At 44.4% G+C, this 14,348-nt stretch overlaps 1 protein-coding gene across 4 annotated transcripts in view; it reads right to left on the reverse strand.

Annotated features, from left to right (window-relative positions):
• The window catches only part of TACC2 (transforming acidic coiled-coil containing protein 2), a 125,789-nt gene that overhangs the window by 91,584 nt on the left and 19,857 nt on the right, over nt 1–14,348 (reverse strand). Inside the window, exon 6 of one of the 4 annotated variants that reach the window (XM_027655213.1) lies at nt 3,003–8,702. In XM_027655213.1, coding sequence (XP_027511014.1) covers nt 3,003–8,702 — 5,700 coding nt within the window. Of the gene's footprint in view, nt 1–3,002; nt 8,703–14,348 lie in introns of those variants that run through there. The other 3 variants (XM_027655214.1, XM_027655215.1, XM_027655216.1) reach the window with 3 other exon arrangements.

Genomic DNA, 14,348 nt, shown 5'->3' on the forward strand with positions numbered 1-14,348 from the left:
CATGTACCAGCCAGCTGAATTACAGGAAGTCATCAAAAAATCAATGCCACCTCTAAAAATCCCTAAAATTTTGCCATCATTTCCAGTTTTGTTCTGTGCTCTGCTCGATATCTGCCACAGGCCATGATGCAAACAGAGGCATTTCAGGGACAGAAGGACTCCCTGCCTACACTCTCCAGAAAAGAAAGATGTGTGGGTTACATTACAGATGTGTGGGTATCCAATGCAAAAGGAGAAAAAAACCCCAACTCAAGTCCTGGTCTTCCCTTCCAAGTAGAACACCAAGAGCAAAATGAAGCAGCTGGCTGCCCAATAGTAAGCAGGAAGAACGACATTTTGATGCCCAGATGTTTCAATCAGGAACAGAGGTTTTCAGTTACAGATTCAGTAGAGAGAGTTAAAAACATCAAAACTATCAAAAAAGGGTTTTTTTTTTACTCCTTTTCAGTGCAGACATGGTTGCCAAAATCCAACCCTTCCCTGCTTCTACAAATAGCACAGAAATACTTCCACAAGAAAGTGGGGCTAATGCTTCAGCCACAACCTCCTTTCCAAAAATAATTGTCCTTTTTACTGAAGATTTGAAGGGAAGTCATTGGTGCTGTACTATTGCCTTCAGGACTCTCCTTATTAGTTGACCAGTGTTCTACTCCAAAAGGAGGTGGGGGCAGGAATTGCTGCAGGCAGTGCTTGGATCCACTGTTCATCTCAAGACCACCCTGCTCCCACTGCATAGTCACAAAGGGAAGAAATTCCTCTATTTCCTCTACAGGAGGAAATCCTAACAAGGATTTAAGAGTCAAATCACACAGCTTTGCCCCCCTCATGCACAGTTCAGTGTGGTTTCAACATAAGGGATCATGTAAGAGATGAAGCTGTACAGGAGCAGTGGAGGGGGAAGAAAACGATGCTGAAGTAATTCAGAACCTTCTTCTGGACCCCTTTCAGAACCATTTCCTTCTCCTAAATATAACATACTTCTAACTGATATATATCTATATATTTTGAGAACTGGGTAGGATTCTTTATCCCTGGAGTTCTTTCCATCAGGTCCATATCCCTGCAGTCAGCTCTTGGAAACCTGCACCTTATTTTGCATGTCTATAGTGGTTTATCCTCTGTAAGGATGATAGAGCAATAAACCACTGCAAACCACTCAGCAGCTTCCACAGCATATGGAGCACACCTTGTCATTTAATGAAACAAAACCAGCTTTAATCTCAGAGGGAAACTGGTCTGGTCAATGTATTGGACCTGATAAAGACAGACTAGCCAGCTCAACTAATGCCTTCTGCTTTTCTTTTGTGTTATCAATGCATATTCCTCTAAGAAACGAGCCTGATCAAAAGCAGAGGCTCCTCTGTACCTCTGAGAGTCCCCAGTGTTTCAGCCTTTTGGACAGTCACAGTGCAAAAGCAGCAGCTGCCTGTTGATACCAACACTCATGCTGGAAAAACAGGTGATAATGAATTCCTGAAGCATATGCTAGTATGAAGCAAGTACTCCATGAATTGTCAGCAGCTGTTTCAAGAACCCTGCCCTGCTCACCACAGGTATTTATTTAAAGTACGGTACCCGCCCTGATATGGAACACATGCAAAGACATATATATATATATATATATATATATATATATATATGCATGCATGCACTGCCCATGGTCCCTTATGGCTCCTGAACCAGGCCATGCCAGCAATTTTTTTGGGAATTTCAAAGCTACCCACTGTGAACCTTCCCATCCTATAAAGGGAAACAAACAGAAAGGAAAGGAGCTAGAGAGGAATAATGGGGTCTATTTTCCTTGTCCTTTTATAGACAGATCCTTAAAGAGAAAGCCCAGGTTTCCAACACTTCCAATATTCTTCTAATGTACATTCTGCTCACACAATTAGATCCTAGTCAGCCTCCATCCCTGACTCACATACAGCAGGAAGAATTCCCCCACATTCTCACAACAACAGAAATGCTTCAGGTATTTTCACTTCCAATATGCTCTTATCAACTTGACCTTGAAGGAATGTGGCACGGAAATATTTTCCCTCCTTATTCAGTTTTTGGTTTTACTCAGAAAGATTCCATCTCTGCAGACCATTCATTGATATTGTCTGATATAGTTCAGCTTTTCACTGTACCCTTCTCTCTGCTGTTATCCCAGCAGTTACAGCTATTGGTGCCTCCTCCAGTATGGGAAGGAGAAGGACAGTGTGCAAGGAAGTTGCTGAAGTTACAGAAGAAGCAGTGACATGACTACATCAAGGCAATAGATGGAAGGAAAGCACCTATTCTAAGATCATAATTATTTTGAATTAACAGCACATCAAACTAAGAATTCAGACAGGAAAGCAGAAGCTCATTAAAAACAAAACAAAACAAAGGAATCTTAACTTTATTAAAGCAGTTACTGCTATCTGAAGCTCCACAAGTCCCAGCTCAGAAGAACTCACATCTGAAACAACTCCATGCCATTAGAAACACTGAATAACACAGTGATCAAAGGCACTGTCAGTGCAAATTATATTGTATGGGAGGATAAGAGGGAGGCCCAGACAACTAACAGAGTGAGTAATTGGGTTACTCCATAGCCTTGTTTTCAAATACTGCACTCCATGTGAATGCTACAGGTCTCATTTAACTAGGTCACCAAAACTTTGGCAAAACTCTACTAACTTCAGGCTAGGAAGTGCTATTTGTATGCCTAACTTTAGGCTATGAGGTGTGAACACTGAAGTGTAAGCAAATCCACACACGTAAGGGCAGGAATCTGGACCAGCAGATGGAACAGGTAAGAACTGTGCTCCACAGCTTTTAGGACCTCTCTGTCCTTACAAATTATTTTTTCCACATAGTCTGCATTTAGAAGCAACATATATTTAAGAGACATTTAAGAACACAGTATGTGCCCTCCCAAACTGCCCAGACAACGGGTATCTGCCCTGAAAATTGTACCTCTGCCCACCCCAGGGCCCTGACAACCATTTTACATAGTAATTCAAAGTAAATACCTTTCAGGAGGTAATCCTGCCACGGCCATGTTTTGAAGTTCACTGAGGTCAAGGCTCTTAGGCTCAGTTAATGCAGGCGGTGATAGCTTTCCTTTGGCATCCTGAAGGGAGCTTTCATGTTCTGAATTCATCTTGCTCGGCCAATTTTCAGCAACAGTGAGATCTGCACGTGCAGAAGGCTCACCCTGCTCTATCACAGGGAGGGCTGGAGGGTGATTTTTGTACAAGTCTGCCTCCTGCTCTCCAGTGCTCGTGTTTATGGCTATGTTGTCTTCCCCAGTGACTAACATCCTCGCAGTACCTGTTTCAGGGACGTCTCCAGTATTTTCGTTACCTGCCTTTGCCATGCTTATCACTGTGTCACTGTTCTCTTTAACATCTCCCTCAGTCATACTGCTGTATTCTACTTTAGAGTCAGTTTGCACGCAATCATCCTGGCTTACTTCGTTTTTTAAGTAATCTATTAACCCATGCACGGTCACTTTCTTTTCCTGCTGTGCATCTTGTGAATTTTCAGATGTTTCCAAGCATTTCCTATTTACTGCATCGTCCTGTACCACCTGCATGTCATCCCGAGACTCAATGTCACCCATGAAGTTGTCGTGAACGTGTGTCTCCCGATTTCCCTCGGGTGGCACATTAAAACTGTCTGACAATTTTCCATGGCTGTAAGATCCTCCCGGGACAAGGGTTGAAGCGGCCATGTCAGAGATGCTCTTGGCAGCGTCTGGATCACCGTGCTCACTTCCCTCCTGTTCATTTGGCTTGGGATCCTGGCACCTCTCAGAAGCGAGGCTCACATCCTCCTCAGATGAAACTGGTTCTGCACCACGCCCTGTAATTAAGTTATTTCCCTCTGTGGCAGCAGCATCTTCTCTGTCCCTCTGCCGCGCGTCGCCCGCAGGGATAACAGCTCCGGCGGGTCGCTGCTGACTGTCGGAATACGCAGGGAAGTTCTCAGCTGCTGCCCCATCAAATGAAGCTGGTCCTTGCTTCTTTATCTCTAAGCTTATTAGCGATTCAGGATCAACGCCACCAGCGCACACGCCTTCCTCTCTTTCCATCCCACTGCTCTCAGTGGGCTTGTCTGGCTTCTGCAGATTTCCCAGAGCACGTTCAGCAGGTGTAGCTCCATCCAAGCCAGGGACCACTTCTAAACAGCTACTGGGCTGCCTGTTTCCCTCAGTGTCCTGGAGACTTGCTGGTGGCAGCTCTGCCACGGTGTTTTCTTGCTGCAGAGATTTGCCCTCGGCAGCTCTGCAGGAAGTCTCAGTAGCTAAAGATAACTCTTGCCCCTCTGCTTCTGAGGTGCCCTCGGGAGCTCCTTTGCCCGCCCTGTTTGGTTCTGAAAAGTTCTCAGCACCACAGAGTTCTGCTGTATCCTTGGCCACTGGACTCTGCTTGGAGCCTGCATGGTTTTCAGGCAAAAGCTGGGGTAATTCAGCACTCAGTGTGCTGTGGACAGTTTTTTTAAATATCTGGCTGATGTGCTCCCTAAAGTCTGGGATGCTGGAGCCAATATCCAGAGAGCTGCAAGTTAGAGCCTCATGCTCCCTTCCAGAGTTCTCTGCAGACTGCCTGGAAATACTGATGTCTGGCCTGGTTATGTTATTATTCTCTTTTGAAAGCTCTTCCACTTTTTCTGTGTTCCCAGGTTTCTTTAAGATCTCACCGTGCTTGTCATCTACGCAGATATTGGTTGCAATTTCCTCATTACAGCCTTCTTGTGATGATGAAAGGCTCAGTAGCTTCCCTTCTGGAGTAGAGAGAGCTAACAGAGACTCTGCTGAACTGTCACTTTGCTGCTCTTTGAAGTTTAGCTCACTTTTTGTTTTTTTGGATTTAATTGCAGAGATCTCTTTCTTCAGCTTCTCAGAGTTGAACTGTGATAAGTTTCCAGTTCTCTGCCCTACATCTAAAGTCTCTGGCAGGGCGAAACTTCTGTCTCCATCACTCTGAAAACTCTGGTCTGGACAGTCTTTTTCACCCACACACATACCTGCCACAGGACCTTCATGTGCTGACACCTGAGGACCTGCAGGAACCTGCAAATTAGTGTTACCTTCTAAGGTGTTTTGGCATGCTACAACTTCCAGCTCATTATTTAGTGATTCCCCCCCAGTACCCTTGTCTGTGGTGTTTCCAGGTTGCTGGCTGGGATGGCTGAATACAGAGGTCTGAGTAGAGAGGGCTGTAAAATCTGCTTGACAATAACCAGGCTGCTCTGTTGTCTTTTGAATGCAACTGGATTTATACAATTTATCAGTGGGAATTACTTCCCCGTGTGCCCGTGATGGTGAAGGAGATCCTTGTGCCCCTGGACTTTTGTCAGGCTTCATATTGCTTGTTTCTGGCACAGCAGCACTGTCCTCACAACTTATCTCTGCGTTTCCATCTTTCTGGATGATTTCCCCATCAGCGGTCAGAATATTTTTTGAGTTTTTTGCCATTAATGGCATTTTCTTTTGAGTTTCTGGATGAGATATTTGAGGATCATTTTTCTCAGAATTATCAGAAGTATGTGCTATTTCTGTATCACTTGGCAAAGCCTGTGATATGTTAGTGGCACTTGCTGAATGCTGTGTCCCTGGAAGAGTGTTTATAGCAGCAGCACAGCTTTCACCAGTATTATCCCCTATCCTGCACACGCTGCCTGGATGTTCATTCTTGTCAGATTCTTTACAAAATGCATTGCTCTGACATGCTGCTTCATGCTGTCTAGCTGAGATCAAAGAATTATTACCCTGCTCGGGCTTGTTGGAGTTTTGCTTACTGCAGCAGTTTTCTTCTGCCTGGAGATCGGTTTTGTTTTGCTCGTTGCAATCTTGCAAATCAAGTGTGGTCACACCAGAAGAGTTTTGCTGGTGCTCACCCCTGCACACATCCTCAGCACTGCTGTTATCCTGCTCCTGTCCTTTTGCCCTGTCTGAGTCGCACTGGGGCAGCGCTGGACCCAGCACAGGAGATCCTTTATTAGGGTTGTTTGAAACGTTCAGAGGCATTTGTGGTGTGTTGCTGTCATTATTTACGCCCAACGGCCGTTCGGGTTGTAGGGCCCTTTCTTTGTGTTCCTGATCGTCTGCCCCTGTGACAGCTGTCAGACTGCTCTGGTGCTCCTGTTGTTCACTTCTTGTATTTGAACTCCAGCCAGTGACACCAGCCACAGACACCGACTGCCCCGTTTGCTCTGCCTGGGGAGGAGCAGTTGGAACACCTGCATTTTCCTGCAGCTCCCCAATCCTGCGCTCCGGGGCCTCTGAAGAGCTGCACGTGTCACTCTCAGAGGAGCAGTTGTTTGCATTGATGTGGCTGCCACCCCCTTCCTCCACGTGCACTTGCTGAGCAGTAAGTCCTGAAGTACCAACTGCAGCTTCAGGGGGTTCTGAGCCAGCCCTCTGCACATTTCTGTGACTTTCTGCAGCCACTTGCTCCAGCTGAGCTTGCACTGGCACACCCAGTTTGTGTTCGCTTCCTTGTGCCAAGTCTTTGTCCTCCATGAAACTTTGCACTGCAGTTTGGTGCTTCTCCTCCTGTTGTTTTCCATCCCCAGCACTGCTTGGTGCAGCTGCAGGTTCCTGCTCTGGATCTCTGTGAGGCACTTCAGTGGTGTGACTGTTCTGTCCTTTGGTTTCCAGAGCCCTTGGGGCCTCCTTGGTTTGCACAGCCATGAGATCTACAGCCTCTGCCAACTCGTCTAAGCCCTGCAGATCAAGTTTTAATTTGGGCATTTTTGCACTTTCTCCTGACTTGCTAGAGCTCTCAGGCTTCTCTTGACTCTCAGCTTTGCATTCACATTCCAACACAGTTTCTCTAGCAAAAGCCTTTTCCCAGGATTCGTCCTGCTTGCTCTGCTCAGTATTATTGTTCCCAGGGTGGAGAAGCAGTGAACTGTGTGCACCATCTAAACAAACCTTTTCAGTCCTGTTACAGCCTGGCTGGCCTGAAGTTTTGCCTTCTGGCTCAGTGTTAAAGCAACCAGAACTCCGTGGGCATTCCTCCCTTGCAAACTGTGGTGAAGGCACGAGCTTGTTCTCCAGGTCATCTGGGGCAGCTGTTTTCTCTTTACTCATTTGTTGTTCAGGTTTACAACCAAGAGGCTGTGGACTGCCTTTAGGTGTTTTCAAGTTACTGTCTAAATTCAGAGGCTTTCCCTCACCTTCTTCCCCTCGGTCACCTGTTGAAGGGTTTTCAAAAAGGCTGAGTTCTTCAGGATTGTGTTCCAAGTGGGTATTTACTGGGTCCTGGTAATGGCTACTAACAGAGCTCAATAGTTGTCTTCCTGCCTCGCTTGAGCCCTCAGGTAATTCACTGGTTTCTGACATTTGTGTATCCTCTGTTCTGATTCCATTTTTTTCTCCTGTTACATCTGACTCAACTTCTTTTTGATACAGCTCTGTGGATCTGCTCAAAGAAGTACTTAATGCATATTCTTCCAGTAATAACCTTTTATCTACCAGTGAATTTTCCTTGGTGGGACTGATAATGCTTTCTGTTTCAGAAAGTGTGGTGCTTTCTCTAGACACATCATCAGCTTTTATAATTTCATTGCTACTGGCTTCATCTTTTGGGCTTTCAGTTGTGACAGCTGATTTTTCTTCTTCCTCTTGCTTAAATGATAAAGGCACACTGAAATGCTCAGCACTAACAAGCTCATCCTCCTTTTGAAGCTCTCTTTGAAAAATGGATTTGTTTTTTTCAGAGGCTGTTTTCACTGTTTCGCTCCTCAGTGGATCTTGAGAGTCATTCCCAGGCACATACTCCCTTGAAGGCTCTTCAGGCTTTGGTACCAGGAAGAGATTTGGAGGGTTAGAAGGCAACTCTGACATTAAAGTACAAGCTTCTGATTGCTTCCTTTTGCTTACAGATAGAGCTGGATTTGCCTCATTCCCTATAGCTGTTGTTCCAGCCCCCATCTGTAGATTAGAGACTTCACTGATCTCAGTGAAGCCCTGAGCATTCACAATTGCTCCAAATTTTTCACCGTCTGAGCCTCCTGTTGCTGGATAATTTAGGATTAAGGTTTCCTTTTTCATTAGCAGACCCTCTCCACCATCTGTGTCCTGTCTACCTTGCTGCATTACTGCCTGCAGCTGACCTACTTCCAAAACTCCTTGCTCCTGCTCGGCCTCCTGAGCAGTAAAATAATCTCCTGCTGCTTTACCCCGGGGAAACGTGCTGACATGTGGCTCCCTCATGCCACCCAGCTGTTCACTCTGATGGAGAGATCCTGATTCACTCAAACTCATTTGTGTGACTCCTTGCATTTCTGTGATTGCAGCAGCAGGGCTGGGCTCCAGGATTGGCATTCTGGGCTCATTCTTGCCGGTTTTGGTGTAGGAGGCAGCAATATTATCACATTTTGGCCCTCTGTCCACAGACTTGGCATTTGCTAATCCCTCTTCTTTGTCACTCACTGGAGCTGGTGATGGCAGTGCTCTGTTGTAATCTGAGGTGGGGAACTTGTCAGTGCTGCTTGTGAGATCTGCTGTGATGTGTTCTTTGGCCCAGTCTGCAGGAGGCACTAAGACAGGCAGGCTTGTGTCTCTTGCTTCGGCAGAGTGCTTTAAGAAATTAGAGTCTGTTTGTCCTCCTTGCTCTTGCAAGATAGTGTTCTGTCCTGTCACCTCTGAAGACACCGTGCTTGAGTTTGGGTTGGACAGCTCTTCAGCACTGTAGCTACTGATGCCTTCGTTACCGATGCTGCCAACAATGGAAATGTTTATTTGTTTCATGTCAATAAAGCAGCAAAGAATATGAAGCAAATGAAGCAAAGAATAAAACCAGCTTGTGCCACTGATGTTTCAAAGCCATGCACTACATGCACTGTGAAGCTGATAATCTGCTTTCAGGAGTTAAACCATCAGACACAGTGATTTAAGTGCTCATTACTCTGGAAAGTATTTCCCCAGTCTTACCTGAGAGCCACCATGCATTTTAACCATTCAAAAAATCTTAGATGAGTGTGGAGAGGGGGGACACACATCCAACACACTAAGGGAGCAACATGGGAAAACTAGGGGGGAAAAAACCTGGGAAAACCCCCAGTTTCTCAAAGAAAGGCTTTTTGTTTCTGCTTCTACGAGCCTGCTCTGCACAGAGCTAAAGGCTGAGCAATCCACAGTAACTGCTGTTATCTGGCTGTGCTCGAGTGTGTGGCAGAAGATTAAGAATAGCCCATCTGTTGAATGTTTTCTCCAGCTGATCAGCACGGGTGATTCTCACCAAAAAGTTCAAAGGTCTGCCAAATGCAGGATGCTGCCTTAGGATGATACACACCCTGTGAGGTCATTTGATTGCAGGGTTTGATTTCAGTGCATGTAAGCTGCAACCCTTGGTGTCATCTCTCTCTCTCTCCCCACCCATTACAGATAAGATAGAAAAAATGGAATCAGAGGTGACTAACTGCGAGAAGGAGAAGTTATTTTAAACATTTTTCACGTGCACTGTGTGGACCTCAGGTTTTCACACTGAGGTTTGCTGGTGATGAAATAGTTTAACCTTGTTCTCTCCCTCACCTTCCATGCCTGGGCATATTTTCACCACCTTAGGGAATATGGAGTGTAATATCAATTCAAAACTGAGTGTGGAATTGTACCTGGGAGCAAGGGGCAACGTTTACTTGACATGAAATAATAAATCCCATCCAAAGCAAGATACACAGATAACACATTGCCAAAGGCTGGGCAGTCAATATGATGACAGTGAGCTCTAGTTCCAGAGCTACACAGGGAGATTGGAGCTATAAAAGATGCTTAAAACACCTTCTGTAAAGCCAACTGTAGATTGGATTATAACTAATCTCCAGAAATCTGAGAAGCCTCTCTCCCCTTCTCTGCCCAGGCTTTACAGATGAAATACCTGATGGAGAAGTGAGTCAGTGACCAGCTCTCGTGTCCCTGCAGTTTAGGTCTGTGTTTGTACAACCATGGCCCCTTGGGCTGTGCTACCCTGCACAAAATGCACTTCCAGGTGGGGCTAAACCCACTCCTTATGCTGAATTCTGCCCAACAGGAAAGAGCTGCACCTAAAGCCAAACACGAGGCTGTCTTAGGTCCTAAAATCCTTCTTCAGAGTCATTGCAGTGGAAAGTTAACTACTCCTTAAAGAGCCATTGAAATTTGCCTATATTAAGGCTAAGCCTCGGATCTGAGGTAGAATATCTATAACATACAATTCATATATAGCTTCAACAAGTTTCAGTGATGCTTGGCATCAGTTTGAACATTTAACTTATAACACCAATATGTTTTATTTAAACTTTCAGAAAATGGTTTTGCCCAGAGGAATTTTTCCTCCCCTTAGCACACTGAAAACACCTGTCCATATAAAACTTACTGACACTGGGAATAACAGAGATGGCAGTGCAAGATGTGGTATCTGCTGGATCACTGACAACGTGGGGCATGACAGGGCATGAACAAATAGCAGGGAGATGCCAGGAGGCTTTCCCTAAGGAAGGAATGCACTTCATTATTGACATTAATTCTGCACTAAGGGAAGCTTAATTAGAAAAGGAGAGACAGAAACCACCACACTGAGTTGGGGAAGGGATGGAAAAGTGGGAGTCAATTGCCATTCCAGCTTTCTGCTCATGTTGCAGGTTTATCTTCTTACTGATTAAATTGCTCATTAGCAGTTTTGTGCCCAGGGTTCCTCAACCTGGAAGCATGCTCCTGTCAGAGATATGGTGATCAGGAGGGTAACAAAAACAGGTGGAGGTTGAGGGGGGAAGCCCTCTAACCTCTGTGAAACTGAGCTTTGGAAAAAGTAGAAAACATCATCTACAGTTACAATGTCTCCTTATCATTTATCTTTAATCTCTGATTCTTTACTTATCTTTCATCCCATCTGTCAACAGCGTTGGAAAATGCTGGTAATGTTCACCATACAGACCCTACATCGTCGTATATTTGCATTTTACAGATTTCATCTGACTGAAATTTCTCTAAGACTTTTGCACACAACATCTTTGTTACATTAGACTTCTGTTTGCAGCTATTAAATATGAAACAGTTCCAAACATGTCTGAAGTGGTTAAATTGTCTTGACTACAATTTCCAAGCCCATGAACTAACTATCTACTGCCACGCTGGTGGCACCTTTGTCAGGAGCCAGAGTCGTAAACCTGTGACTAAGCAGGTTCAAGGGAGATCCAGGATTATGAATCAATCAAAACAATTATTCTGGCATTCAATAATGCTGAAAGCTTGTTCATTTTACTCAAGAGCAGATGAAGGAATTGGGACAAGTTTGTAATTAATGTATGCTGAACAGAATCAAAATGACAGTGCTGGCACATGCTGTGACAGCAAGTTAAAGTACCACTTTCAGAGAGGAGCAGTACAGATCCATCATCTGTGCTACTGCAGCTTCCTTCAATGTTTTATGCAGGACAGAACACAGAATTGGAAATCTGAGTTTTTCAATCATAATAGGGTATGCCCAGATTGACCTGTTTGGATTTCTCTATTTATGTTTCTCCTTCTGATGTAACTAACAAGGAAAACCACCCAGGGAACGGATCCTACATCTTCCTTTTCATTTTTTGCAATCTTGCTTTTCTGTCTGCAAGACATGCTGGGGTTAGACAAACATCTGTTGGGAATGACTTAAGCACAGCTGATCCTGCTTTAGGGCAGAAGGATGGACTAGATGACCTCTTAAGGTCACACCTAGTCCCATTATCTTCCACTCTTTTTAAAGGGAATAGCACTACAGGGAAATTACACCACATGCTGAAGATAATTCCCCCGAGTAAAACCCAATCTACATTAAATCAATAATTACCTGCGGGGAACATGTATTTTCAGGCAGCCCATTTAATACAATCAACATAAAGCTATGACCCTAAATGTATGGATTTTTAAACACAGGAGAAATAAAATGTGTTTACTTTTGTGGGGACTTGATCTCTTTTGTTTGTAATCTGACCTAGCTCAATATAAGGGAAAAATTCATTCATATTTAAAGCAAAACATGCAAATGACAAAGCATGGAAGAACAGTCAAGTTCCTCATAGTTCATATAGAGTTTAGGGCAGAAAGAGTAATTTTGCTAGGAGTAATTGCTGCATGTGATTGATGATATGTTAAAAAAAAAGAAAATGCAGTCATGCAAAGATGTAGGTGCATCAGTAACTTAAAATATGTGTGTCCCACTGCACTCCAGAGTTGCCAAAGGGAACTTTTCCCTTATCTTGGAAGTTAAGCAATTTGCAAACAGTTAAGAATTTGCAAATCCAAGGCCCTAACATACTGACCATATGAGTGCTATACTTCCAGTTACAACATCAAATAACAACAAATAAAATCTTCACATGCCTAAAACATTTTGCATAAATAATTACTGAGGAATTGCTTGTTTGGAAGCACATTGAAAATTTACAGATTAATTTTTAATGCCTGTAGTTAACGTCTATCCACCCTCAGAAGATATTGGGGCAAGTCTGAATTATCCTGGAACAATTTAGGAGTCCTGCTTGGTTACTGAGATGTTTATTACGAGAGCACTGCCTGGTCTGTGTTGAGGGTATGAAGCTATAAAAGATGCTAAGAAATAAATGACTCATGCTGCATATCCCATAAATGCTTCCAGAGCCATACCCAATCCACCAGCCATTAACACTTGAAGTCACAACTTCCATTACTCTGCTTTCTCATCCACAGCAAAGGCAAAGGGCCAGAAGATAAAACCAGCAGCAGCAAGACAAAAGCTCTCTGTCATTTAGCATTTACTGTCTGAGGGGGAGCCTGTGTGGAGGGGTGGGAGTTAGAGATGCCCAAACAGGTTAAGCGTACTTGATAAACAACAAGAAGTGAAGATACCACAACAGAAAATTGTGGATAATTTAACATTTCCATTTTTTATTCCTTTGCTATCCTTCTAAAACATGCAGTAGTTGTTGAAAGGACAGGCAGCCTTCCCAACCTAGTCATGCTTGTGAGGGAAAAACACTGACTGCTGAAGCCTCTGAATCCCAGAGGTCACATACGGTTGCCATCCACACTGATGTAACTCAGAGCCTGAGTGATTATATTCCCAGGAGCATGAGCCTGAAATCTGAGGATGAATTTAGAAAGCACTTGAGGGAACAAATGCACAGCCAGCTCCTCAGCCACGGCACACATAAAGCTGCCTCTCAAATGTTTCTGTTCTCTCTCCCCTGACAACACGAGAGATCAGCGTCTACTTTTTGAGTTTACACATTTGGACACAGAGTACTGGAGGACTTCAGTTAACTTAGGGAATCCTGCATTTTAATCTGTCCCTAAGAGGTACTGAAAGTTAATTGGGAAGATGGAATTCATTTCCACATTCCCTTTCAAAAAGAAAAAAAAAAAAGAAAAGAGTCACAGTTTTAGAGGCAGAGCAAGTCACTATTTGAACTTCTCAGTGTAAACAAACACATGAGAAATCCATCATGGCTAAAGGGCTGCTAACAGCAGCCAGCCTCCCCCACCCTCCCTGTGCATCTAAGCTTTCAGGAAAAAGTGAAGCAGGAATAATGATCCATATGATCCTCCTGGGAACCCTCCTCCCCTTCTCCCCCACCCCCAATCACTTTTCACCTCCTCGTTCCACACACAGAATAAAACGCCTGCAATATTTTAAGTATGACCAAAGCAAATTGCTCCAGCATTAAAGAAGTGAGCTGTACTACTGCTGCAGCAAGCAAGAGCTTCAGTTCCAGTTCCAAGACCGGCTCCTGGTCTCCATGTGAGATATCCAGAGAGCCAGTAGGAAGCATGGCACCGAAGGGACTGTCCCACAGGATGTGTGGCAGCTCCAGCTCGTCACTCCACATGGCTCAGGGTGTCCCACAGGATCTGTGTGCACCACTCTGGCCAAGGTCATCCACAAAGGCTGCTCACTCCCCTGAGCTACTCCTGGCTGTGCATCTTTTAAACTGTTGCATCTGCTTCTTCCTAAACCTGCTGGAAAAATTGCCTCTGGGGTTGAGTTGTCCAGCTCAGGATTCCCCAGGTGAGTGTTGTGCACCAGGGGAAAGGCACGTTACACCTCACACAGACACCAGTGCAAAGCCTGAGGCTTGCTAACTATCCCAGCTCTTCAGCCTTTTTATTCCACATGGAAAGTTCACAGATTAATTACTGATGGTCTTACTTTTCAACATACAGGACTAGTGAGAAACAGGTAAAAAAAAAAAAAATTAGACTACTCTAAAGTCAGAGTCACAGACATTTTGAATTCCAAAAGGCAAGAGTTTAAAAGCAACTGAAACAACTTCAGAGAATTTGTGGAGGGCAGAAGAAAGCCACCCAGAAGACTGGAAAAAAGCAAACGTGGTAATTTTCCACCCAGGGATGCTCCATCCAAAAACGGAAG

Source organism: Corapipo altera, unplaced genomic scaffold, assembly GCF_003945725.1.
Source record: "Corapipo altera isolate COAL_440 unplaced genomic scaffold, ASM394572v1 180, whole genome shotgun sequence".
NCBI classification, from domain to species: Eukaryota; Metazoa; Chordata; class Aves; order Passeriformes; family Pipridae; genus Corapipo; species Corapipo altera.